Raw genomic sequence first — 27,566 nt, forward strand, 5'->3', positions numbered from 1 at the left:
AGAGAACATATCTGCTGTTTGCATGTACAATATTCTAGATATTAAACAGGTCTTTAATGGTGATTACAAGTTAGCAACCGAACCAACACCAAGTCCACGGCCTGGATCAGTAAGTTAGAACCTGAGTTTTAAATTGACTGGTTTGTGGAAAAGAAATTGTTGCTGCATGGAGTTAATTGATTAATTGTAGACATTTTGGTAAGGATACACTTTGTTTTCCTCTCCATGCTCTTTAGGTAGGAGTCATCAGACTTCTTTCAAAGTAACTGAATTACACTTTTTTAAAAAGCAGAGTAGTAGAATTTATTGATAAACGTGAGGATTATTGAAGGATAATAATCTGTAATATAGACATAACACTAACACTTAAGATAGAAAAATTTAACTCAAAAGACCTTGTTCATAGCTCATATGGATGTTTTTCTGGAATTTCTTGATTTTACTTTTTTTTACTTAATGTTTCTATTTTGAAATTTTAATGTCTGTAGCTGGCACTTTATTAGCTTCTTAGAATTCTAATTAAACATGATATAAATAAAACCATGTCTTTAAAGAGCTGTCTGATGGTCTTAACTGACATTATTGTTGCTCTGGTTTCAAGTGCACACACTTTTTTTTATATTTGCATGGACGTTTGGTGTGATCTCTCGACTCAGCCTTTCTATGATAACACCCAAATTGAATTTGAAGAGTCTCTAACAACATGTTTTCTCACTTTTCAATGCCACAGCTTCAACTTTAAGCAGTAGCACTCCTTGTTCAGTGCAAGACATGTAAGTAGAAAAGTCTAGACAAGAACAGGCCATTCAGCCCAACAAAGCACAATTAATTCCTCTTAAAAAACATCAAGTCTAATTTTGAAATTCCCTAAATTCTTACTGTCTACCACATTACTTGGTAGCTTCTTCCAAGTGTCTATGGTTCTCTGTGAAAAGAAAAATTTCCTAATCTTTGTGTGAAATTTATCCTTAACAGGTTTCCAATGGGGTACCCGTGTTCTTGATGAATTCATTTTAAAATAACAGTCTCAGTCCACTGTAGTAATTCCCTTTATAATTTTAAACATTTCATTCATGTCACCTCTTAATCTGGCTCAACTCTTTTAATGTTTCTTCATAATTCATCCCTTGGAGCCCTGGAATCGGCCTAGTTGCTTTTCACTGGACATTTTACAGCACTGCTAGGTTGTTTTTGTAGCCCATTGACCAAAACTACACACAGTACTCATGCATTATAAAGTTTGAGCATATCCTCCTTGACTTGTACTGTACTTATCGTGCTACGTGAATAACCTAAGATTCTTTTAGCCTTCTTAATGGCTTCTGAACACTTGTCTGGAAGTTGATAGTGTAGAGTTCACTACTCCTGCTAAATCCTTCTCATAAGTTGTACTTTTGATTTTCAGACCTGTCATTGTGTATTCAAAAAAGGTAAGTCTAGAGGCATTGGTGGTTCTGCATGTTCTAATCCCATCCATCTCAATTACACTTTAAAGCAGGCATACTAAACTGCTGCACACAGCATTAGAAACAAAGTTCACACAAGCAAGCCATTTGGGTAGAAAGAGGTGATCACTCCTAAACTAACAGGGCAACTTCAATTTAGAGATGTGCGGTGATCAGACTAAATTTACCTAACATGTAGCCACTCTTGCTTTTGCTGTTTATATTCAGTTACTCATCTAATTTTTCGCTTGTGAGAAACAAGATGATGCATTGATCTTTTATGTCACATAAAAATGACAGTAATAGAAATTAAAATAGGGCAGCATGGTTTAATGGGTTGCTGTCACACTGCTTCACAGTTCCATGTTTTTTGCCGGGCATACTGGTGCCGTGTGCTGCCATTCAAAAATTTGTTCAATTTGAGTGATTGTGAATGTGTGATAAACATATTCTTAGATTGCCTGATTTGGTAACTGGTAAGTGATAAGTGCAAAAGCAGAATATCATTTCCTTAACCATTTCACAAAATTGCATTTAAAATCATTTTTGCATATGATTTCACAATTTGCAAAATGTGAAACTCATCAAAATATGAGTTTTTGAGTGGTTTTAAATATGTTTTGGAAGTATAAGGTTATTGCATGGTTAAAACTATTATGTTCCTTCTCAACTACATTTGATGCAGTTCTACATTCCCTTATCTGCCTTATTCTTTATTTGTCTTCTTCTTCAGACCACTCATTTTGGATGAGAGGTAGAAAATTCTGTCGTCAGTTTTCCTAATTCTGTCAGTCTGAGGCAAGCCAACATTCTTTCAGGTACACAGCAGGCACACAGCCAGGGCACTGGAGTTTAGTATTGGAATCTACTCACAGATAAATAGTCTCTCTGTTTCTGTACATGGAGAAAAAGATTGCAGATGAGATGAAAATATATGAGCTAATAAATTGCCTATCATACATTCCCACACTCTCAAAATTATGTGATGTCTTGTTTTGTTTGTATCATTTACTTCATAATCTTAAAATGTAGAGCAAAGACGGTATTAAAGATATTTCTCCAAATCCCAAACACCTGCACGTTAGATTTATTATCAGCTGTAAATCAGTGTGGGTGCATTCATGAGTGTGTCCTGCCTGGCAGTCTAGAGATCATTCATATTTTCTGCTAAATTATGTCAAAACTGGCATTACCCTTATGGATGCTGAAATCGAAATCAACGGGAAACAAACACCAATTTAAAATAAAAAGCAATTTCTTTATTCTTGGTGAGTTAAAGAGACTGCAGCCCCCCCATGCCTCAGAAGAGACTAGAGCCCCCCCTGACCCCCCCCCCCCCCCCCCAGCTCAGTGCCACTGGCTGGTCAGAACAGAATGTCTGCTCTTAGAAGAAAAAATTCCTCTCTTTATATTATCTAGCTTATTCATTTGCCAAAGAGAAAAAATATTAACAGTTCATTTTGAGGTTATACATAGATTGCTGTAAGTTACGGTTACATCCTGATTTATTATTTATGTTGATTATTATTTATCCTGATTTATTATTTATTTATGCAGGAGTATACCAAAACAAAGAGCCACCAGGCACTTGCATTCCTAAGGAATATGCCCTTCTCAGTATACACACAAGACCAGTTTAAAGCAGCTTCTTATAGTTTGGTACATTAGTTACAAAGAGATTACATTCTTATAGCTTTAATATCTTCATTAGATTTTGTCTGGTTAGATTAATAAATCCTTATTTATTAATCCATAAGGGACATGTTTCTTATAGTTTTAAGCAAGAATTCAGAAACTATCACATTGATTTATAATATCACGGTGTTCTGTTAGTATCAAGAGGTCACCATTTTCACATAAAAGAATGCAAGTTAGTCCCTTAAACTGTGCACAAGCTTAATTCTTTTTCTACATATATGAAAAACAAATCATATAGAAGTAATAAATCATATAGCTTTCTGCAGCATGATTAATACAAAATACAGTCCTTGGTATTTGTGAGTTAAATACTTATAATCATTATAGTTAATGTTTTTTCTTCCTCACCCTCCACATGGACAATTACAACATTGTGAGAATTGTGAGTCGTATGTAGTATATCATTATAGACTCAAGATAGACACTAAATTATAGCAACATGAATACTTTGTCTAGCTTTATGATAAACAATTTAGACACATTATTATTTAGCATTTCATAAAGTGATTATTCTTATGAAATAATATTATTTGCTTTTACTTATAATCAGTCATCTTTTTATATACTGTGGTGGGCTGGCGCCCTGCCCGGGGTTTGTTTCCTGCCTTGTGCCCTGTGTTGGCTGGGATTGTCTGCAGCAGACCCCAGTGACCCTATAGTTAGAATATTGCGGGTTGAATAATAGATTGATGGATCTTTTTATATAAAAAGGTTCATAGTCCTCATAATTAAAGGTGAGTAATAAAATTATTTCTAATATCATAATTGCATTTGAAAAGATAGCAGGTAGTGTAGTTTGGAAATGACTGATGATAAGAGTACAATATTTGGCGAGTAAACTTGTTTAAATTTATTTAGGCAACATCGTGCCAAACCTGGACTGATTTATCTACTGCATTGTGAAGCACAGTGTAACATCTCCAAGTGGAGTTTGAAACTCGGCCAGTCTAATTATTTCTGTGGAGCTTGCATATTTAACTCTTGTCTATGTTCTGTTTTTCTTTCTAATATTCAGTTTTTTTTTCTGCTAAGTGCATACAGCTTGTATTCATTAGAAACTCTAAGTTGGTAAAGCCCAGGTATTGATTCTAAAACATGCAGGAATTGTGCCTGATTTTACCTGGGTAAACCTTAATCCAAGATGTGACCCCAGACCTCAAACACATTTAGTGACTTACTGATGTTCATACAGTGAAGCAATTGTAGAAATGGAGCTGACATCCTTGTAATTTAAAGTCCTGTGCTTTAGCCAGTACCTCATAACATTCATCCATTTTCAAGTCCGCTTATACAGTTTGAGGTTGAAGGGAGCCTATGGCCACCAGTCTATCAAAGAGTTCAAACAAACTCACATTCACTCATACTGAGCAAGGTATTAAGTAACAATATACACCCCGATGTACCCAGAGCACTGGAGGAAAATCTGTGCACACAGACAGAGCCTGCTGGATACGAACACAGAACTGTGGAACTATGAGAAAGTGGCATTTAATTTTCTGCCAACCAAATTTAATTTGTATCACTGCCATTTGTCACTCCAGTCACCATAAAACACCTCACATTGGTTCCATTCCATCTGAACTAGTTTGGTGCTGAGGTGTCACCCATTGCATGGCTGCACCTAATCTGGGATCCTGAGTTGGTTTGTCATGTGGTGGGTGCAGCAATGCACTGTATCAGCGCGTGCTCCTAACCTCTCTCTCTCTCTCTCTCTGCCATTTGTGGAGTGTGACTATTTAATTTTGTTAATCATACGTAAAAAAATCATGTGAGAAACTGAATATAAACAGCAAAGCCACGAGTAGCGGTATGTAAATTAAATGTTCTCTGATTCCCGTCCATGTACATTGAAGTCACCCTGTCAATTTGGAGCACATTGTGGATGAGTAGGCTCTCCAATGGAAGTAGACCCTGTCTCCCTTACCTGGACTGGAGTCTGAAATAGGGGATGGTCTTGGTGAACAGAATTCAAGATGCAGCCAAACTGGTGCCCCAGCAGATATAGATGTGAAATCCTTACACAGGATGCCAGTATAATGGTTTGACAATCAGGGGGCACCTTGGCCAGGATAGTCAATGTTCCCTTTCCAGTTTAGAAGGCCAGAGTGAGTGAAGGACACTGGGAGGCTGCCTCCTTATAACGAGTTCACATTAGGATACCTTCAGGGTAGCATAGCAGTTGTGGTTCTGTAGAGCTGCCAGGTGGAACTATTAGAAGGTGAGTCCTCTCTTTTGGGGTGGCTCTGCCTGACCCGGAAGTGTTTCTGGAGATAATGATTGGGTATCACAAGTACTCCCTGGTTAGGTTCAAAAGGAACACTCCACGCAGTCAGGTGAAAGAGGAGGTGGACAAAGCTCTCCTGGCAGGGTGAAGGATGGAAAAAGTCAGAAGAAAAGCGATTGTATTGTGGAAAAAGAAACCTGGTTGGGGATATTTTATTAAATACAAATGGTTATTTGAACTCGGAACTGTAATTGGAGTAATTGTGTTTGGGGTGTGGGGCTCTGTGATACCCGGTGGTGACTTGAAACCAATTACACATTTCTATGGAAAATGGCTTGCTTGTGTGATACTCTGTTAGATGCTACATGACAAACTCCTGAACAACAGTAACTTTTTGCTGCTGAAAAGTAACAAAAGCCTGGGGGTGACATTAGCAATGTGTCACCAACAAAATGAAGTGATAATCCCTCACTCAAATGGGCATTTTTACTGCCGTCTGCGGTGGAGCCTATAAAATGGACAATCCTACCATATTCATATAGATTTCCAGTGAGGGCATCAATCTAAGCAGTCCTTCAGAAGAGCAAGACTCTACTAGGTTGACATGGGCAAGCTATGCACAGCACTGTATGTGTTATTAAGGGGACACATACAGACCGCAGTGGCAGCTTGACCTTTTCATGGTGGAGCTGTTCCTCTTTCACTGGCAGACATTGTCGTAAGCCTGGGTGCAGCAGATCAGCATATCTGCTTTGAATCATTCCGTTGAGGGAAAGGAATGAAATGTGCAGCACCAACGCTGCTCTCAGACAAAAAAAAATATCTGTCCTGAACGGCATTTTCACTTTTTTCTTTGATTTTTCCTTTTTGTTCAATTTTTGTATTTTGTTTTTATTTTGCATTTTTATAATTTTTATTGGTGTTTATTTTTGATTACATTATTCATTTTTTGTTTGTGTTTTCATGATTTTGTTTGCACTTTCACATTTTGGTTGTGTTTTCATTTTTGATCCATTTTCATTTTTATTTGTTTTCATCTTTATGTTTTTCTCTTCGGGGCCACTGTAGTTTGCTGCTTTTTTTGGAAATTATTAGGAAATCTTTGTCTTATGGTATTAGGAAATCTGTCTTAAGGACATGATGATGAGACATTTTCTGAATGGTGAAGGCAATAAAATTGCCTTCAGGAAGGAAGACTTCTTCCCCAATATTAATTTTGTTCATTGGCATAGAGGTAGAGCTTGAAAAGGGATGATTCGTAATGTGCTCAAAGAGGGAGATTTCAGAGTGTCCTCCTCCAATGCTTCTAAGGATTGAGTGCTTCCAACTTCAAAAGTCGAAACTTGATTTCAGAACACAAACAATAAATCTAATTTTTAAATGAAACACTATAGCTTCTGCTAATCGAGTCCTTTTCAAGGTACAGGTCAATACCTGCTCTCAGCAGTCTTACTATTAACATCAGAGTAGCCAAGATGTCAGCTTCTATTTGCTAGTTTAAGATGATTTTCCTTGTAGACATGCTTCTTGGTCTTGGAAATTCTTTGATTAACACTGCTGGCTAATTGAAGCTCATAAACCAGTATCACAAAAATGAGACATACACAGATAAATGTTTGGGGCAGCCACCCGTATAATTTGGTATCCTGGCTGCAAAGTCGTTTTTTTATCAATAAAGACCACTGATGTGCATACAACTGAGTCCAGAACAAGACTGACAAATAGGGAAAAGGTGTAGGCTTTTAAAGGGGAAGACAGGAAGTGAGGTCATAGGGATCTGGCTCATGTTCTTCAGCCATTGGTTCGAGCCCGGAGGTGACATCACAGGGGCCGGAGCCGGTAAGGTCTTCTTCCATTGGCTCAGTCCCGGAAGTGACGTTAAGAGAGCCAGGTGAAATCTCCCGGGACTGGTCTACAGGTAAGGGAATAAAAGAGTCAGTGCACTCTGCCACATCCTGGCATGCCTCAGAACTGCCTTCACTCAAGCCCTTTAGCTGCCTCCCATGCGCACGTGTGTGACACCAGGCAAAACAGAAACTGCTCAATGCATCAGTAGGATGTTATGTTAGGTTTGCCATGCAATTGAGGTTCCTTCTGAAATGCTTGGGTGGTGAAGGGTCAATAGCTGGCTTTCCAGTGTTCTTTTAGTGGAGAAGGCCTATTGTGCAAAGAAAGTGTAGGAAAGGCACATTGCCTTATCTTTTGGTTTATTATGTAATGAGTGATATAATTGAGGTGTAATTTCTCAGTGCTGCAGAGACCTGTGCTTAGATTTTTTCAGTCATACTCTGTAAGTAGGTGACATATCATTTTCCCCTCAGAATATTCTGGTGTCCTCCCATTTTATGCACAGACTTGGCACCTGTATTATGACATCCCTACTGCTGTTAGGCAGGATTCTGGCTCATAATGTCACTATAATGGGAAACAATGGTTTGGAAAATACACAAATATAATGGGTGGTAAATATGCTTACTGATAGACTTGTGTCTAATTGGTTTCTGCCTACAATCTAGCTCCTTACCAATCACGCAGTGGAGAAAATTTGTAAAGAAATTGAGTGAACGGATAATGTATTTTACTGCCAATACTTCGGGGTTTACCTATGCTTCAAACAAGTACTTTCCTTAGTGAAAAAATAATCAACCTGTTTTTACTGTTATATGGAAATGGCCCTTCTCTTAAACACCCAGTTGTGTTTTTATATGGTACTGTATATCCATCACTTTCACACAAATTCTATATTCCAATAAGTCTTATGTCATATGATAGTAGTGGTATAAATAAGGCAGGCTGGTCATTCTAGCATTAGTTAGTGTTAATTTGAGGTGTTGAAATCGGTAAAACAAGTGACCTTAGTGAGTTTGAATATGAAATGACAGTTGGCACTAGATTTGTTAACTCTTTCAGGGCTGATGTCGACTTTTGTCAAAAGGAGGAGTTGACGATGGTAATCCTACTGTAAACTGTAATAAAACCAACCGTTATGTTTTAGTTGGACTCTTGTTGCTAGAAGGAAATGAGATTTCCAGCGCTCATGTGAGTAGCAAGGCGCAAACAACAGCAAAAATGGCACTGAAATAATGGTGAGAGATCAAAGCGAATGGGTAAAGCAAAATACTCCGTGCATTAAGTTTTGCCTATTATCTCTGAACTGGACTATGACTTGTCGGACTCCGATTTTGATACGAGTGATCGAAAACGAATGTGAGGTTCCAGCTTCAGCTGACTGGTCCCCAGCTAATCGTGGGGCTGAATAGGTTCATGTAGCTGACATGCATATGGCAATGTTCACCAGGAGGACTGCCACTTAATTATAAGAGGTAGAAACCAGATTGCAATGCACTGCAACCGTGACCACTGTTGCTGCTGCCACGCGAAAACAGCAAGCCTGCTGAACATTCTTGGCAAACTGGCAGCCGCAGCATGCAGCAACAGACGTTTTACGTTGATTTCTGTGTGAAACCATTGCTTTTCAGAAACTATGTTTTTTGGAAAAATATATTCAGCCCTCAAAGAGTTAATTCTAGTAATTTACTACCAAAGGTTTATTGATAATGATTTGAAAACCCCAATAAATAAATAAATAAATAAATAATAGAATACCAGTGTCAGGCAACTCTCCTGACAAAAACAGCATGTAGATCAGTATGTTCAAAGGAGAAAGACAAGAATTGTACAGGCAAATGGATGGTCCACAACCACATCTGAATTCAACATCAGTATGCAGAGGTGCACCTCAGAATGTTTTGAGATATTACTGAGATATTCAGTTTAATGCTATTATCTGCATTATGTTCTGAACATGCAAAAGTTTTCTTGCTTTAGGGTGGACGACAACTTATTTTCTATGGTTTTTAATTTCTTCCAAGATAAGTGTTTTGACTGACAGAGGTCAACTGCCTTTCATTTGTATATTTTGAAATATACTTTAGATTGCTTTAGATTGTGACCATTTCACTGTAATTTCTATTCTCATTCCTCAGTGTATCACATCTGCAATCAGAGCACAAGGCTACAAATCCACAAATGACCTCCCATACAATGTCGTCATGTTTGAGATGAAATACCCAGCTATGAAAGAGCCTGTGGTGTCTGAAGCCATTATAGTCAAGAGAGGCATCAAGTACACCAAGATTGCTGTTAGCCATATTCATGCAGCTCAAGATGTTTTTTCCATCATGCTTCTCACAACGGGTAAGAACTTTTTCCAAGTCGATGAAGTTTTAAATCATGATTGAAATTTGCTTGCTTTTCTCTTGAGTTGAGGTGAATACATCATTTTTTCTGCATCATTTCTCCATCTTACAAGTTTCACTTACTGTCTGTCAGAGAAGCTGATAGAGGCACGGAACATGACACTTGCATCCTTTAAGTTTTCTTAAATTTTTGTCATTTCAGTATGCTTCATTCTGTTCTTGTTGCTTACTTTACATCTCTCTCTTTTTCCATTCTTTCTTCCATTGATCTAAAGCACAGGTGTCGGACCCTGGTCCTCGAGGGCCGCAGTGGCTGCATGTTTTCATTCTGACCATCTTCTTCATTAGTGAGCCATTTTTACTGCTAATTAACTTCTTTTGCTTTAGTTTTAATTAACTTGACTCAGGCCCCTTAGTTGTCTATTTTTCCTTAATTAGTAGCCAAACAATAATGAGACAAACAAGCCACCATATGACCAGCTCACCTGTGCCCATCACACAATATCTGAAAATAAAGAAAGGTGAAGGTCTCAGTAAGGTTGGTCTCTCAGGTCACCAAAACATTTTGACGGTGTTCTTAGAAAAAACAGAAAAATCAACAAATTTGGAAATATCTGCTGTGGCAGAATGAGAGCAGCAACAAACCATTGTATTAAATAACGGGCTTAATTAACAGCAAGAATCCGCTTCTCATTAAGAGACTGTTTGGAGTGAAATTGGTTGGAGTTTGAAATCCCAGTTTAGCTGGTCATCTGTTGGCTCGTTTCACGTCTCATTTCTGTTTGGCTGCCATTTAATGAAGAAACAAATCAATTCAGAGGACTGAATCCTTAAAAACAGGGCCTATTGAAATGAAGGGAAAAGGAGTTAATTAGCAGTGAAAACTGCTCACTGATTTGGAAAAGGGTTAGAATGAAAACCTGTAGCCACTGCGGCCCTCCAGGCCTGGAGTTCGACACCTATGATCTAAAGGAATAACATAGCTTATTTTTCTAACAACTATTGACTCTTGAGTCCTTAACAGTACTTCTGTTTAGGTTGGGCCCTGTGTGTTTTGCTTTGGAGCCTGTCAATGATAGACTCAAGGTGGATAAGTAGCCCACTTGCCTGGCTGTTAAAACGTTTTATTACAGACTGGTAACAACAGTCAAGGAGGAAGAGGGGTCCAGAGAGTGGTAAAATTCTACCATTACTAGACTACTAGACGACTAATTTCATCTGCCCCATTATGCTTTATGGTGCTGGGTGCTTCAAATAATTGTGATAAAACAGTACCCATGACACACTTTTTTACCATTATTGTTGCATATTACATGTATATTAAGAGCTCCATTTTCTCTTTGGAATTGTTACAAACTTGTCATTTTCTTCCTGCTAGTAAGCCTGTTCCCCAAACCCTTCACCCGACTCCAGATTCAATCTGCATTCTGCTTCAAAGCAGCATTAAACGTCTTGCCAAGGAATCAATTTCATAATCAGGGCTGCCCGGTATATGCTAGGATATGTTACAGACATGCCAGGGTAGAATTCTCTCTAACAGACACTGATGCTCCTTTACCCAAAAAACTTCACTAGCCTTTTAAAAAACTAGATTTTTAAGGCAACAGCTCATGTGTTACACTTTTGAAAGAACAGAACCAAGACTTCTGTTCCTTTGAGAATTGAAGGTCTTTTGCAATGCGACCAAATTTTAAAAATAGCCTTTTCTGAATCAAGGAGGCAAAGTGTTCCCAAATTGTATCAGGAGGGACTCCTTATGAACAAAGGGTAGAGGGAGTCAAATACCCTTGAATCCAGCTGTGTGATGTCCCGTCTAGTGGTTTCTTTTGTTCCCAGATTGACAAATCTTCTCTTCCTGCCATAACTAGTCTGTTTCACAGGAGTTTTCTAAGGGGCTTTGCATTGACTTGTTTCTTCTTAGTGATGTTTTTCCCAGGTCATCTCTTACCAATGGGACACTCTTTTACAGTGCTAACCTTTAAAAAGTAATCCAATTCAACCAATGAATCCTCACATGCACAATCCAGGAAGAGCAATTAATACAATCTGTAGTACAGCAACTTTACAATTAGTCCTTTGCAGACCTCAGTGAACTATTTCTCATTCTTACTTCAAAAATTCAAGCACACATGCCCTTAAACTGAGGGGTGTGTTTGAATTCTACAAGCCATTAATCCATGGATCCTGACAAACAAAAGTAGAAACACAAACCTAACTGGCATATTTGGCATTCCACAACATCCCTAGTATACTGTAGACTGAAATTGGTGTTGTTATGCAACATTTTTTTTTCATCAAATTTCCTTTCAGTGGTAAAAGTAATGTAAATAATAAGGTAATTTAAGGTAAGGTAAAACTTTTGAGTATTTCTTTTTCAGTTAAATAGCTACAGAAAATGTTTTATTTTTACTTTGGAAATGTATTGTTATAGCATAAGAGTTCACATTAAAATACAGTAGGTGAAACTCACATCTAGCTATCATAGAATCAACGTGGGCATCCCCAGGGATGTATGTTGTCCCCACTGCACTTCTTCCTCTACAGTAATGACTGCACCTCTAAGGACCCCTCTGTCAAACTTCTCAAATATGTGGATGGCACAACCATCATTCGTCTTATTAGGAATGCTGATGACTCTGCATACAGATGGGAGGTTGAGCAGCTGGCCCTTTGGTGTAGTCAGGACAATCTAGAGCTAAACACTCTCAGTATTCTGTAGATTACAGTGAACTTGTGGAGAAGTCCCACAATATTATCTCTTCTCTCCATACTTAATACTGCTGTGACAGTTGTGGAAACCATGTGCGTTTGGAGATGGCCAGACAGTCATTGACTGTGAAGGATTTCAGCCTGTGTTAGTTTGTCCAAATACATCTGAGCCCATGGAAATGAGATTGAGGTATATTTGGTATATTTTTGGTAAAACCCTTAAATTTAAAGCTGAAAGTCTACATTTCAATAATGATTGTTTTAGTTTCAAATCTATTGTGGTGGTGTACAGAGCCAAAATAATGAAAATTTGTGACACTTTTTTTAACATTACAAAACAATAATACTGTACTGATCAGGCTGGAGAATTTTTTCTGTGGTGGCACACTTTTCATAACCCAAAAAAGCCCAAGGCACACAACAATTCTAGCGACCATAAAAGCAGTAAATCTATACACATGCTAAACTGTCTTAAGGGACAAGACAAGGGGCAGCAAAAAAAAGCAGCTTGGAGATTGCAGTTCACAGTCACAGCACTTGGGGCCTCATGTATAAATAGTGCGTATGCATAGAAATGTTGTGTAAGCCTGTTTCCACACTCACTTCGAGGTGTATAAAAACTAAACTTGGCATAAAGGCACAGACATTTTCACGGCAGCCTCCCACCTTACATACACACTTTTCTGCTCTGTTTTGCAAACTGCTGGCACCCAGTGTCAATGCAGTGCTACTGTTTCTATGTTGTTTACTTTTCTTTTTAATTTTTGCATTCATGACACAGGCGTTATCAAATACACAATAATGACGACTGGTGTCTAAGTTGATTTCAATCTAGCACAGACTTTAAAAAGGCAGACTTTGAGGAATTATGCCCTACCTGCTCCTTTGCAAGTTCTTTCCACCCTCTGGATTTAGCTATAGGAGCTTTTCAACATGAACTTTTTGACTGATTGTGTATTTCACAAACATCACTGAGTCTCGCCATGGCAACTAAATAGGATGATATTATCTGCTTGTCATACAAATATAAGATTTTCTTACACTGTGGTTGAACTGGCAAACATAAAAGCGCAATTCACAGCAACGCCCGGTTTTCCAAATGTAATCTGAGAGTCCAATGGCACGCACATTGCTGTTGTGGTGCCAGACAAATTACATCAGCCAGGAAAGAATCACCAAAAGAATGAGCTGTCATTGCATCATTTATAGCAGGAGAGCCTGTAAAAATGGCACTTCCGCACAGTTACAGGTACTTTTTCCCATAATCCAAACATCCCTTCTAAGGATGGTGAGTCACCTCAAAGAGCCATGTAAAGAGCACAGAATCAATCCAATATGGCGCTTGGTGCCGACGCTGCACTATAAAGGGCACCTTCAGAGAATGAATTTGCTTTTGTAAATAGAAACCATTACCATTCTATTAATGTGTCGCACTTTAGTGTACAGAAAGTGTTTCTCATTGAGCAAACATGTAGCATGCTGCATAATGTGGCACACAATTGTGGCTTGTGTACCTGAAGAGGTGCCATATGATGAACCTCATCCTGACCCACCAAATGATCAGCGAAATCGCACAGCGTTAAAAATTAGTTTGATTGTAAGTAGCAGAATGTAAAAACAGGTAATCAGATGCAGCATTAATTTTTTAACCAAATCGTTTCATTTGTTGTCAGTATCAAATAGTACAGCCCTTATATTCCTTAATTCATTGGCCAAATCTATTACAGCAATCCACTATGGCATTACCTTGGCATGGGGGTCAGTTTTGTAACATTGTCTGAAGCAGAATAAACAGATGGTGGGCTGCGACTCGCTTTTCATGTCGACATTGGTATCTGACAACTTCTTTTTTATTTGGGTACTGTGTGACTTTCTGAACTTGAACTTTAAAGTGTCTCTGCCACGCTGTATCACTCCATCAACTTTCTTTTGTTGCTTATACCACTGCTTAAGCCAGCAAATAGTACGCTTTTCTTTGCCTCCACTTTGCATTCCCTGCAGTTCATTTTTTTCATGTACTTTTGCCATTGTCTTTTAACAAAACACTGAAAGGAAGGGGCTGTTTATATTGATCTGATGTTCAAATATGCAAAATTCTGGGAGGAGTCAGGCTGGGGCTGCAGGTGCATGCACATGCATTAAATTTCACATTCATTGGGATTTATAAAGGGGAAGTGCGTGGAACTTGGTGTACGCTTAGTTTTATGTATCTGGATTTTTTTGAATGTACAGATATTTACACTTTTGTTCATATGCCATGTTTTAGTGTGAATTCTACCCACAGTGTTATACATGAGGCCCTTAGTGATCACTTTGGATGCATTTTCCAGCTGCTTCGTCCCTTTGCCCGCTCATATAGATAGTCCTCTCTCTGCCTAACTCCATTGACCTATGTTCAGAGGCAAATCGTATACTCAGTGGCCGCTGGTGAACATGCACAAAGGCAGATGGACCCCTGATACATCAACTATCTACTAAAGTGCTCTCTAAGTGCCGTGTCTGCAAAATGGCGATCACAGAGCTGTTTTTATGTCAACTTCTCCAGGTAGTCCCATCTTCCTCAGACAGGTCTCGACCACCCGAGGAGCATGTTTCTCTCAGGTCAGGACCCAGGTGCTACACCATTATTTCCTCAGTGCACAAGTTGAAAAACAATTGTGTAGAGTATAATTAGCAGGTCATTAATGATGATGAACAACTGTAGGTATTATTTACAATGTTTTAACACAAGTTCTAATGTATGCCCTTTGAAGAGATGTTTATTCTTTCAATAACAGCAGTCTTCAGCGGTTTATTCAATCATTTAGATCATTCAATTTTTACTTTGGTACATCTGTGTCTCATATGCTATGCCAATTTGATAATTAATACATTGGCATCAAGTTATTTTTGTCTTCTGTTCAACTTTATGAAGGCATTCAAATTCAGGTTGTTCTTGCTCAAGTAGTGTTTTGTTTAAGTTCTTTGTAAATTTAAACTATGCCATTATTTTTTTTCAATTCCTTTGTGTTGATTCTACATTAAATTTGTGATTCAGTGTGTGTTTACTTCATGATTTATGTGTTAAGTTTATAATTACATGCTTTAATGTTAGATTAGATTAATCACTTTTAATTACATACATTTATGTGATTAATTAATTTTTTTAATAGATTCCAAGCCCTAGTAAATATGTTAATAATCAATGAATTACATGCAGGTGATAATGTGGTTGCACTGCTGCCTAGTAGCAAGGAGTCTGGAGACATGTCTCAGGTGCTCCCTGCATGGAGTTTGTCTGTAGATCCACATGTGTTTGCTGCGGTTTCCTCCTGCTGTTCAAAGACATGCGGGTTTGGTGAACTGGCACTTGGCTAAATCATTCCTTGATGTGCATGAGTGTGTGTGTTGTGCGTATGTGTTCACTTTCAATAGAATGGCACTCTGTCCAGTGGTTGTTCCTGCCTGCCTTGCTTCTATAGGTTGAAGGAGCTCTAGCTGTCACCTCCCCTGAATGAGTGGGTTTAGAGGATGGATGGATTAGTGAATACTATAATCTGTCCTGCCCAAAGCAACTCTCACTTCCACATCCTTAAAACAGACAGAGAAATGTTCAGTACAATTTCAATTACAGGTTAATTCATTGTTTTTGATTTAGCTTGAGAGAAGTTAAAATATATGTAGAAAAAAAAAAACTTAAAAACAACATTTTCTGTCATTTAAATATTGTTAACAGCATTCGATGATGACTGACTTATAAACTGATTTAGAATTCCTAGAGCCATCCTATTGGAGTTGTTTAATGATTTGGAGCCTACATTACACAGACCATCACACAGAAATCACACGATCCCTAATCTGCTGCAGGTTTAGAACAACCAGCTTTAGAAAATGGATGGATGTCATCAGAATGTGACTGATACATCATTGAAATGTGCAATTAAATGAGATGTTCTGTTCATTTCATTGTTCTGACACTTGGATTTACTGAAAGACCAACACCAAAAAAGTTTTTATAACTATAAGCCAATTTCCATGGCAAGTTTGTGTTTTACAAATCTCAACTTTTGCGTAATAAATAGCTTAAGCAAGTTTTATACATGAGGCCCCGGGTCTCATATTTTTTAAACCTGCAACATTTTTCTGAATTGGCACAATATTTCCAAGTGAGATGATTTAATTTATATGAGATGCATAAAAATGATAGTAATAAACTTATTGATAGTGAGGAGAATTACTTACGGTTAAAATAATTTCTGTCACAGATAGTTAATCAGTGTTTGCTGGTGCCAGGATCTTCTGGATTCTAGTTGTGCTTTTGCTTCATTCAACAAATGTATGATGAATTTTTGGTTGTGGTTGGCAAGGTAGCACAGTGGTCAATACTTCACAATTGTACCCTGAAAACATATCATTATAGATTTGTTTTTGCAAATTTGGTCAATAAAATGTGTGTTTACTGTTTTCTTTAAAATATATTAAAAAATAAATAGAAAAAAAAATACCTTCTGCTCTTTAAGGGACAAAAGACCCATCTGTTTTGTGTTTTGCTATTTCCAAGTTGTTACTGAAAAAAAAAAAACAAGTTGTTTAAACTCTGTCGTGTTTGCTTGTCATTTTACACTAGCTATATTTCTTAGCTGCCACCTATTGTTGTTTTGTGGAAGTCATTCTGTTTCACTGAATAGTAATTTGGGCTGTCCTTGTTTCTTGAATAATAGCTGTCTAGTCCTTGAAGAGCACCTTTTTTGTCCAATCACTTGCCAGTGAGGTAATAACAAGATTAGAATTTATGACATGCTGTACTAATTTTGGTTCTGTCTACACAAATTTACAGAAAGTAAACAACCAGCAGTTAGTCAATTAATTGTGTGAGTGCAGATAGCCAGTCACTATCCTAATGTGCTGCTTTTCATTTGCTCGGACGACAAATTTTCACCACTGATGGCTGTTCAATTTCAGTTTAAAAGCATTGGTAGAAGAGATTTTCTTCCCCAAGGCTCGAATCTATTGATGCTGTGGACACTGAAGTCGGAAACAATGGGAGACAAACACCAATTTAAAGTAAAAAGCAATTTCTTTATTCTTGGCGAGTCAAAGAGACTGCAGTCCCCCAGCTCAGTGCCACTGACTGGTCAGATCAGACAATCTGCAGCCTAATGTGGGGCCTCCCTCTATATACCTTCTTCATGTATTAAACAAAAAAAATACATTGCAGTTCATTTTGAGGTTATACATAAATTATAATAGCATACGACTCCCTGAATTGGAATGTATACATTGCTTCTTTCGGATAACGAGGTTATCAGGGCACTCACAGTTTTAAGAAATATGCTCAAACAGTTTTAAGCAAGAATTCAGAAACTGTCATGACTGATTTATAATATCACAGGGTGTTCTGTTAGTATCAAGAGGTCAGCATTTTCTCATAAAAGAATGCAAGTTAATCCCTTATTCTGTGCACAAGCTTAATTCTTTTTCTACCTAAATGAAGAACAAATCATATAGAAATAATAAATGATATAGCTCTCTGTAGCATGATTAATACAAAATACAGTCCTTGGTATTATGAGGTATTGACTTATAATCATTACAGTTAACAATGTTTTTTTTCTTTCTCAATTCCAAAACACCAGAACTGCTACTATGTCATACTACGTCAACTACAACTACGTGAACTGACTGAAAAAATAAAACATTTTTCTTCTTTGTTCAATTGATTTATTATTTTAATTTATTTACTGGCTGAGCTACAATAACCTTGATGTTAGAAAAACACATCATTCAAATTCCATGCAAACTCATTAGAAAGAAAAACCATCACACAAAGAGTATATAAATGCTTAAACGGGGATATGCCATGGTCAGATTCAACAAACCCATTCTTCATGAGCCAGTCCGATAAAACAAAGAAGAAAAATATTTGAACAATGCAACATTTTGCATTCAGAAGAATTACTTACAAAAGCGTTGAAATCATTTCAGGTGTTTTTGTCAGGCACCTTCCAACTCACTGGCTGGCGGTGTGGTGTAGTGGGTAGTGGTTAATGCTTTGGACTTCAGACTTTGAGCTCTGCCTTTTTGACTATTAAGGCCTACCACCACCTTTAAATCAGAGTTCAGGGTCTTCAGGGCCAGAGGCAAACAGACATCCGGTCATGTTCCCACCAGGCCAGTCACGTATACAAAGTCCCCAGGCCGTCTTCTGGGCATATTGGTGGCATAGGTGAGGAAGGGGAAGGGGACAAAAGACTGGGTTTAGGGCAAAATTTCAATAGATCGCAGCATGGGAGCTGCTCTGCTAAATACGACACCATTATCTAGAATCAGGTCATCTACGAATGATTTAGCACTGGGTTCTCCATGAACGTGCAGTGCAGAAGAGGAAGAGGGAGTGGCTGCTCATCCGGGCTGCTCCCCGGCCCCATCTTGAACAGCTCTCTGCGCTGGTCTGCCTCCCGTGGCAGAGAGCAGCCTCTGGCTATCTCTAGACCACCAGGGCTCCACGGTACTAGTGTATCATCACGTTTAGGAGGGATTCTGACTTATATGCTTTCAGTCATAATCCCTCAGATGGTACTTTGCACCATTGTTCTCCTCAGCCAAGCACATGCACCAAATGTCTGAACCTGCAGTTCCTCTTATACTGAGTAAGATTGCTATTGCATCAGCACCATCATCAGTAGGTTAAAACTAACCTGTCTCATGACAGTCTAAACCCAGCTCACGTTCCCTATTAGTGGGTGAACAATCCAACACTTGGTGAATTCTGCTTCACAATGATAGGAAGAGCCGACATCGAAGGATCAAAAAGCGACATCGCTATGAACATTTGGCCACCACAAGCCAGTTATCCCTGTGGTGTCTTTTCTGATACCTCCTGCTTGAAACCCAAAAAGCCAGAAGGATCTTGAGGCCCTACTTTCACAGTCTGTACTCATACAGAAAATCAAGATCAAGAGAGCTTTTGCCGTTCTGCTCTATGGGAGGTTTTTGGCCTCCCTGACTCGCCTTAGGACACCCCACCTGCCACCCGGAGCAGGTTGTGGCTGATGGTAGCTTGGGTGCTTGACGCCAGAAGGGAACGCTCCCCTTTCTGCCTCACAGGGTGAGTGAAAAAATGGTAAGAGTAGTGGAATTTCACAGGTGGCGCCCCGGGTGAGTCTGGAGCCTCTTACTTATTCTACGCCTCTCATGTCTCTTCACAGTGCCAGACTAGAGTCGAGCTCAAAAGGGTCTTCTTTCCCTGCTGATTCTGCCAAGCCCATTCCCTTGGCTGTGGTTTTGCTAGATATTAGGTACGGACAGTAGGAATCTCATTCATCCATTCATGCCTGTCACTAATTAGAGGAAGAGGCATATTCCGAGTTTTAACGTTGCCTGTCAACCATGACCTTCAAATTGTCTGTCACGCCCATCCACCTTGTCCGAGTTGTCATCTAAGTGGATGGATGTGGTAGCTATTTCTCAGGCTCCCTTTCTGGAATCGATCCCTGATTCCCCATTACCCGTGGTCACCATAGTGGACACAGAGACTACCATCGACAGTTGATAGGGTAGAATTTTGAATGAGTCGCTGCCGCTGGTTATCTAGTGTCATCAATGCTGGCCAGGCACAGGGACCCAGGTGGGTTTTTGGTCTGATAAATGTACGCATCCTCCCCAGGGCGGTTGCCAGTGCTCGTTTACATGTATTAGCTCTAGAATTACCACAGTTATCCAAGTAACATGGAGCGATCAAAGGGACCATGGATGATGTAATGAGCCATTTGCAGTTTCACTATCTCTTCCATTAGCATTTAGACATGCATGGCTTAATCTCTGAGACAATCATATGTTACGGGCAGGATCAACCAGGTAAACCTGTCGGAATGCACCTACAATTGACAGCGGCTAGTCTGTTGCATGTCCGACCGGGTTTCCTCGAGGCCGTCGTCATCCGTCGTTGTTGGACCTCCCAGATGGGAGGTTCCAAAACCAGGCCTGTTGCTAGGAAAGGCAGCACTCTCATCTAGCAGGAACTACACACCGATGACAGGGCAAAGCCCGGCCACTGGGGGTCGGTTTTAGCCCCTCAGGTTGGGGCTAGGCTCAGGGTTAGGAGAACGGAGCTGACAAGGTAGGGTCAAATGTGCACGTGCCCACTTGAGGTATTTTCAGCTTAAACAGTTAAACGTGTTAGACACCATGTACGCAGGAAACAGTGAAGTTTCGAGAAACCTGTAGGGGGAATGAACTTTAAACAATTAGAATAAAGGAGAGAAAGAGTACAGCATGTAATTTTGTGGTTTAACCAATCAGCGAAGTCTTATTCTGTGTGGGTAAGGTGCCTTGAATGCAAATCAGTTATTAGAGCGAACTGTATAAATAAGGGCTGCACATTTTTCTGCAGTGAGTATGCCTTCTGATAATCCAGTAGCTGTGGGCATCTCCATTTTTGCAAACAGAAATAAAAAGAGATGACAAGCCTGGTTCTGTGAGGTGAGTATTTCTTCTTCTTATTCTTCTTCTTCTGTTTGTTGTTATTATTTCATATCCTTACTGATGATTTTTCTATTAGGTGATGATGGCTGGTAATTTAACCAGTGACCGACGAAAGTGGATAATTAAACAATACTGGAAGACAGAGAATACCGAAAATGTTCGGCAGAAATGGGCTGAACAATTTCATACACCTCCACCAATTAGACAAACAATTTACAGAATATGTGGTAAATTCAATAAAACTGGGTCCATTATGCTCCAAAAAGTGGTGTTAACAACCAGAAAAATGACTTGTTAGAGATTCTGGTATTTACAGAATGCCCCAGAAAATCAAAAAAAGAGCTTCATTTGAGCTGGGCATTTCCTGTAGATCTTTGAGTCGTTTAAGATTGATTCATGGTCTATTAGAGGATGATCCGGATCACCATTTAATTTTGTGTGAAGTGGTTAGGAACGAAGAAGCACAAGGCAATGGCATCATTGATAAAATGACATGATCTGATGAAACTCAATTTAAACTTTCAGGTGCTGTAAATCACCACAACTGTGTCTGCTATTGCACAGAAAATCACCATGTAATAACAGAAGAACAGTTGAATCAGCCGGGGTTACAGTTTGGGCAGGTCTTTCGTGTAAAGGGGTACTTGGACTTGTTTTTTTCCATACAACTCTTACACATGACCTATCTTAACATGGTGAGGGGCACTGTTTTACCACAACTACAGAGATAGCATGATAATGAAGACTTCTTCTTTCAACAAGACAGCTACTCCAAACTATGCAGATGAAATTACTGGCTACATAAGAGAAGCATGTCATTGATGACAATATTAGAACTCTGTGTTAAAGTGTGCTTGAGTGTAGCAAGTAGACTACAAGAATGTATAAATAATGAAGGCCAACAATTTGAGCACTTACGAGACTGTACCTAAGGGCACTGTGACATTGTGACATACTTTTGAGTTAACAAAGTTAATAAATCTATTGTGTTAATAAAGCAATTGGAATAATCATAACCTGCATGTCTTTTTCCATATGAACAACTGTAAACCTACTTTTGCCCATCCCTGTTTATATACATATATATACCAGTATATCTATATATTTAAAAGCCAAATACCACTGACTGACTCATCACGAAATCTCCTGAAACATGAGGACTTTGGACTTGAAATTTGGAATGTAGGTTACTCTTGGCCCATAGGTGCTTGCTAAGAAATGGTTTTAAAAATTTTGTGGTCCAAGCGCATTCTGTCTGTATGTCTGTTCACTTTTCACAAGAGAATTACTTAACCGTTTTAGACTTGGTTGTTTTCTATAATTTGTTTGAACTTTTCGGTTGATTTTGCGACTTCTCTCATTGCGTTACGTATAGTTCGCTTGCGGTACCAGTCTATTTATGCAAATCCAAGAGAGTGGCTGTGGGCCGAGAAGAGGGGAGGCGAGGCCTTCCTCATTCACTCACCAGCCTCTGTTCAAGTTGGTCTACGTCTCACCACGTGTTGGAGTGCACCTTGCCTCCGCTTAGCTAGTGATACCTGTTTGTTCAACAGACATTATCATCTACAGATTGTTAAGTAGTAACGTTAGACGTTTTTGAAAGAGAGATCAGAGCTCTGTGTGTTTTACAGGGTAGCTGCTGATTGCCAGAGGTACCACGGCTGTGTGCTTTTCTCCCCACATGGAGAATGCTCTCCCGTCAGAGCTGAATATGATCAGATATAGTGCCAACGTCTATTGGTTTTTAAAGTTTGTCCTGTTTCATTACTATGTGGGCGCAGCCACAGGGTACAGCTATCTATATATATATAAAAGTCAATGTACGTGTGTGTATGTATGTACATTCCTGCATCACTTCCCAATGGCTGGAGTGATTTTCATGAAACTTGGTACACATGTTTCTCATTGGTTGACTAAAAATACTGCAGGGTAAAATCAACCCTAACCCACCCCCTTCTGGGTAGGGTGAGGGGTGATCTTGTGCTCTTGTATGCATGTTATCATCCAGTTGACACTTGGAACGACCACCAGAGGGCGAACTGGAGGTGACTGCCATCATTCTTTATGTTTGAGCACCACCGTGCCCCTGTTGCTTTTGAATTTAAATAGAGTTGGCCAGTTCCGAGCGTCAACTGGATGATAACATACATACAAGACCGCAAGACAGGCACTTTAGTGAGTCTTCATTATTTGTTAATTTATTTTTATTTTTAAAGTTGTGTTTTTTTTAATTATATTTTTCTCAAACAATTAAAAAAAATACTTTATTTTCCTCCCAGGCAACGCTGGGTATTTCAGCTAGTATATATACTGTATATATTATGGGCTGGGCAAGTTAATGCATTATTATTGCATTAATGCATTAATTAACTCCGACACTTATTTTATCATGTGTTAATGCAGTTTTTGGTATTATTATTATTTTGAAAGCCTCAGTCTCGCTAGCGATCGATAGAGATCAGTAATCTTCTTGTTACAGCACTTTTCAAGACGCTTTTGCTGGAAGAAAAGTTAGTTTTGTTGATTTGACCTCGATTCCCTGTGCGTGTTTGAGTAGCGAAGAGCAAACAGCTTCTAAAATGGCATGTGAACAGATACCAAAGTGAATGCTCAAAGCAAAATAATCCTTTTTTCGCATTATCGCTGAATCGGCCTCTGATTTGTCGGACTCGAATTTTGATGCAAGTGATCTGGAGATATAGATTGAAAAGGAAAGTGAGGTACTGGCATCAGTTGATCAGTCACCAGCTGATCGTGGTGCTGAACACGTTCGTGTAGCTAAAGCACCTATGGCAATGTTCGCCTGAGAGTACAGACACTTATGATAAAAGGAAGCACAAACCATATTGCGTTTCACTGCAATTGCCCCCCGCACACATGTCTTACAAAGACAGCCAGGCAGCCAGCCCACCATGTATTCCTTCTGGCCGTTGAGCCACCCTCCACGTAGCTGCTGCTGCCGCAAACTGCAAACAGGCGCCAACAGAAGGCACAACAGGCAGCAACAGACGTTTTATGTTGATTTACTGTACGTATGTGTGAAACCATTGCTTTGTGCGCTTTTCAGAAAACTTAGTTTTTGGAAAAATTATTAGCCCTCAAAGAGTTGCTACTGAACATAGACTGTTTATGCTGCTCCCTGATAAAAGAAAATGTTTCTGCTGGTATCTGTTCAGATAAAAATGAAAACAGATTTAGAACTGTTAACTTGCTGTAGCTTGGAAGGTGCCTGTTATATAATGTTATGATCATGGCTCTGGACTCTGAGGGTAGGAAAGGAAGAGACCCTATGCTGTCTGCGTCCCTGCAGAGCGGCGTGAGACCGTCACTGGCTCGAGGCATAGGGCCCTTGGACCCAGGCACACATCAGCTGGTGTCCTGACTGCCCTCTCACTCTCTCCGCCCTCACCATGCAATCGGCCATCACCGCTGCATCCACTATCAGAGCCCCCACTACTTGAATCTGATCAGCAACATCACGGCTCTTTTCGCTGGGGTCTCCCTTTTTTGTACGGTGCCGGTTCCACCCACCAGCACCGCCGCGTCACTCCGGCGGAAGAATCCAGCGTCACGCCGCTTCGTCCACTCACATAGATTCCTCAGAAACGCGACTGCCTTCCCCTCCAGCTTCTTCAATACATCACGGAGGCCGTGTATTACCTGAAATAGTGACTCTGCGGGCTGAAGGCAATCCTCCAGCTTGCACAGAGCCGCCAGCAAGCACAGAACGTCAGCCGGCAGTGGACTTACCCTTTGATTGGTCCTACGCGCTGGCTGCATGCTGCGGAGCCTCTTCCTGGGCTCAATCGGGTCCTCCCCTGGCTCAGGACGGACATTTGTTAGGCATGCCTCTGACCAACCATTGGCGGGCACGCAACACACACCATCCAATCCCTCACCAGCCTCGGGGAGGGACTTGCGGTCCTCCGCCATCTTCTCCTTCCGGGTCCTGATGTGGTGGCGAATCTCCTTGCAGCTCTTCTGCTGCTGCGGCTTTCCGACCTGCAGCAGTTCCTCCTCCCCAGAAGCCCCACGGATCGGCATGCGTCGGCCACTGACGCGGATCCGGGTAGTCCCTGCCTGCAACAGACAAACAAAGTCCGGCACCCCAGGGCCGACTGCCGCCAGAGGGGACTTCCTCTGCGTGTCCTTCCCAGTTGCGATGCCCTCCCAGGCATCCTTAGCGGCGGCACGCTCGTGGGAGTCTGTTGCACTCCTGCTACGCCGGGTCTGTTCTTCCCGCATCATGTGGAGATGGCGCATCCGTGAACCGTCGGTGGTCTTCAGGGTGAGTCACTCCCTTGGGGATGAGCGCATACCGCTACTGCAGTGCGTGTGTGGGTTCTCCTGCTGTGCCGGGCTGTCCACAAAATTATTTTTGATGATCGGCCTCTGCCTTGTAACAGGCAGAGAGTCCCATCTGGGATGCCATTGTGGAGACCAGCCTCGACACAGACAGGCAGACACCGATGGTTCAAACACCACAACACATTTATTCATATTTACAATATATACAAGTGTATCGCACACAACGCGGTGCCCCTGCACCACACACCCTCAGTCCGGGCCTCTCAATCTCCCGCCTTCCTTCAATACCTCCACTCCTCTGTCCTCTTCCACCTGACTCCAGCTGACGAATGGAGGGAGGTGGCCCCTTTTAAGTCCACCTGGACGTGCTCCAGGAGCCTCCTGATGAGCTTCCGGCGGCACTTCCCACACGAGCACCTGGAAGCACTCTGGGTGTCCCTGGTTTTCCTTCTGCCAGCACCTCTGGGTGTGACGGAAGTGCTGATGTCCAGGGCTTCTCAGGCATCTGGGCGCCTCCTGGCAGTGACCACGGGCCCCTATAAGGTTGAGCTTCCATGCTCTGTTCCTGTGGCCACCATACAAACCAGGGTGGCTGCCCTCTCGTGGTCCGGAGGAGGTGTAGTCTCTCTTCCGGTTCTTCCAGGCGTCCCGGCTGGGTACTGCCCCCAGCCGCCCGCCACACCTAGCAATTATTCTGTATATGGGATACCCAATTGTTATGTGTCAATCAAAAGGTCCTGGCAAATAGATTTCAACCAATGTGATGAAATGAGAGTAAACGAGAGCTACAGGCTAAAAACCAGAACCAGCGTAACATCATTCTTCCGATTTTTTGTGTGCTCTCCATTAGCTCGGACTCAATAGGTTACACATTTGCAAACCTTATATACCATTGGATGGCAGTGACTGTGATGTCTCCCTACAATACGTAGATACCCATATATGAACATAATAAGACACAGCTGAGGTTGTGTGTAATGAACTACATGAGTGTCTTAAAGACACATGGAGCATTAACACACAGCAGTATAGCACAGAAGAGCACTTTCAGCAAGTTTTTTGGAGGTTATCTCTGAAGACAGCAATACAGACTTGGCTGATTTTGAAACTGACACAAACAGCAGATCAGAAGAGTTTCCTGAGTAAGTAAAATTGCGTAACTATTAGTATTTAGTTTTGTTTTGTTCAGTGTACATCATCGTTGCTTGAAATTGTCACATGTAATGTTATATTGACAAATGCACCATAAGCAGCCATAATATATATTTCATAATGCATAATATGTGTATATTATATATATAACGTGTATGTATGACCCTGATTCCAAAAAATCTGGGATGCTGTGTAAAGTGTAAATAAAAACCGAATGCAATGACAATCATAGCATCAGGGTTTGATGATAATAGTGTATTGTGCAAAAACACTATAATCAGGTATAATCCACACAGAAAAAGGAAACAATCTTAGAGCACACAGCGGAAAGGTAACCAACTAACACACCAGTGCCATCTTGCTACTAAGATTGAGTATATTAGTTTTAAAATATTATGTGACTGAAACATGTAGTGAAAATATAAAAAGCCTTAAGAAGATGTATAATAAGCAATGTAAAAGTTGGTTTGTGATGGTTGTATAATTCATCAGTTAGACTTTCTACAAGCAGAGGAGTAGATTAATAATGAAGTTACTGTTACTATATCCCCTTAAACAATATCCTTGAAAAAGGTATAATACAATCTAACAGAGCAAACCATCCTTTTAATCCTGATTACTATTGTTTTTTGTTTCTCTATAGATCAAGGGGAGGTTCATAAAGTAGTTCACCGCAACCTCAAGGAAAGTAACAAGACAGAGACAGAGCTCATCAGTGACACTGTGCATTTCAAGAATGATGAGCCCTTTCATCAATTAAAAATATATCAGGTATATGTGTTCTGCTGTAGAGATTTTTTCTTACTCTTTGTCACATTTGTCTCCTTCCATGTAAAGTTCTCAGACACTATCAGAATCTAATGGGTGTTTCAAAGAAAAATTAAAACGGTAATCTATACCATTGTGCTTTGAGTTATGCAAATGCATTTTGTGAATTTTCCCTATATTTAAGATTTACTGTTTTTTGAAATTGACAACAGACATTAAAGAATTTGTGTTGGCCTGTGAAGTTTGTAAATGGCATAACTCTCATGCTAGTGCCTTATTACAACCCTTAAAACACCTAGTAAGATATAACTATCCATCCACATTCAAACCAGCTTATCCTGAGCAGATCCCAGCAAGCATCTGGTTCAAAGGAAAAACAATTCCTGGACTGGGCACCAGCCCATTGCAAGATGAACACACACAAACACACAACTAGAGCCAGTTTAGAAATGCCAATTCACATAACCTGCGCGTCTTTGGACTGTGAGTGAAAATCAGAGCACAACTGAGAGATCCTCAATTACAAAACATTTTGTATTTTAATAGCTTACCAAATAAAAAAATATATAGGCTATTATGAAAATCATAAAAAGTCAAATG

At 40.1% G+C, this 27,566-nt stretch overlaps 1 protein-coding gene across 1 annotated transcript; it reads left to right on the forward strand.

Annotated features, from left to right (window-relative positions):
- LOC127527992 (semaphorin-4G-like) lies at positions 1-27,059 on the forward strand. The gene is made up of 3 exons (XM_051928527.1): positions 1-109; positions 9,354-9,564; positions 26,842-27,059. The coding sequence occupies exons 1-3, from the start codon at positions 23-25 to the stop codon at positions 27,057-27,059; spliced, it is 516 nt and encodes a 171-aa protein (XP_051784487.1). The 5' UTR covers positions 1-22.
- Positions 27,060-27,566: the final 507 nt, after the last annotated feature.

Source organism: Erpetoichthys calabaricus, chromosome 5, assembly GCF_900747795.2.
Source record: "Erpetoichthys calabaricus chromosome 5, fErpCal1.3, whole genome shotgun sequence".
Classification (NCBI taxonomy): Eukaryota; Metazoa; Chordata; class Cladistia; order Polypteriformes; family Polypteridae; genus Erpetoichthys; species Erpetoichthys calabaricus.

Bases quoted from the DNA above. Each gene is read 5' to 3' on its own strand.
- LOC127527992 (XM_051928527.1), top strand. From the start codon at position 23: ATGTACAATATTCTAGATATTAAACAGGTCTTTAATGGTGATTACAAG. The intron at 110-9,353 runs GTAAGTTAGAAC...CTCATTCCTCAG, and splicing joins CAAGTCCACGGCCTGGATCA to TGTATCACATCTGCAATCAG. The intron at 9,565-26,841 runs GTAAGAACTTTT...GTTTCTCTATAG, and splicing joins CATCATGCTTCTCACAACGG to ATCAAGGGGAGGTTCATAAA.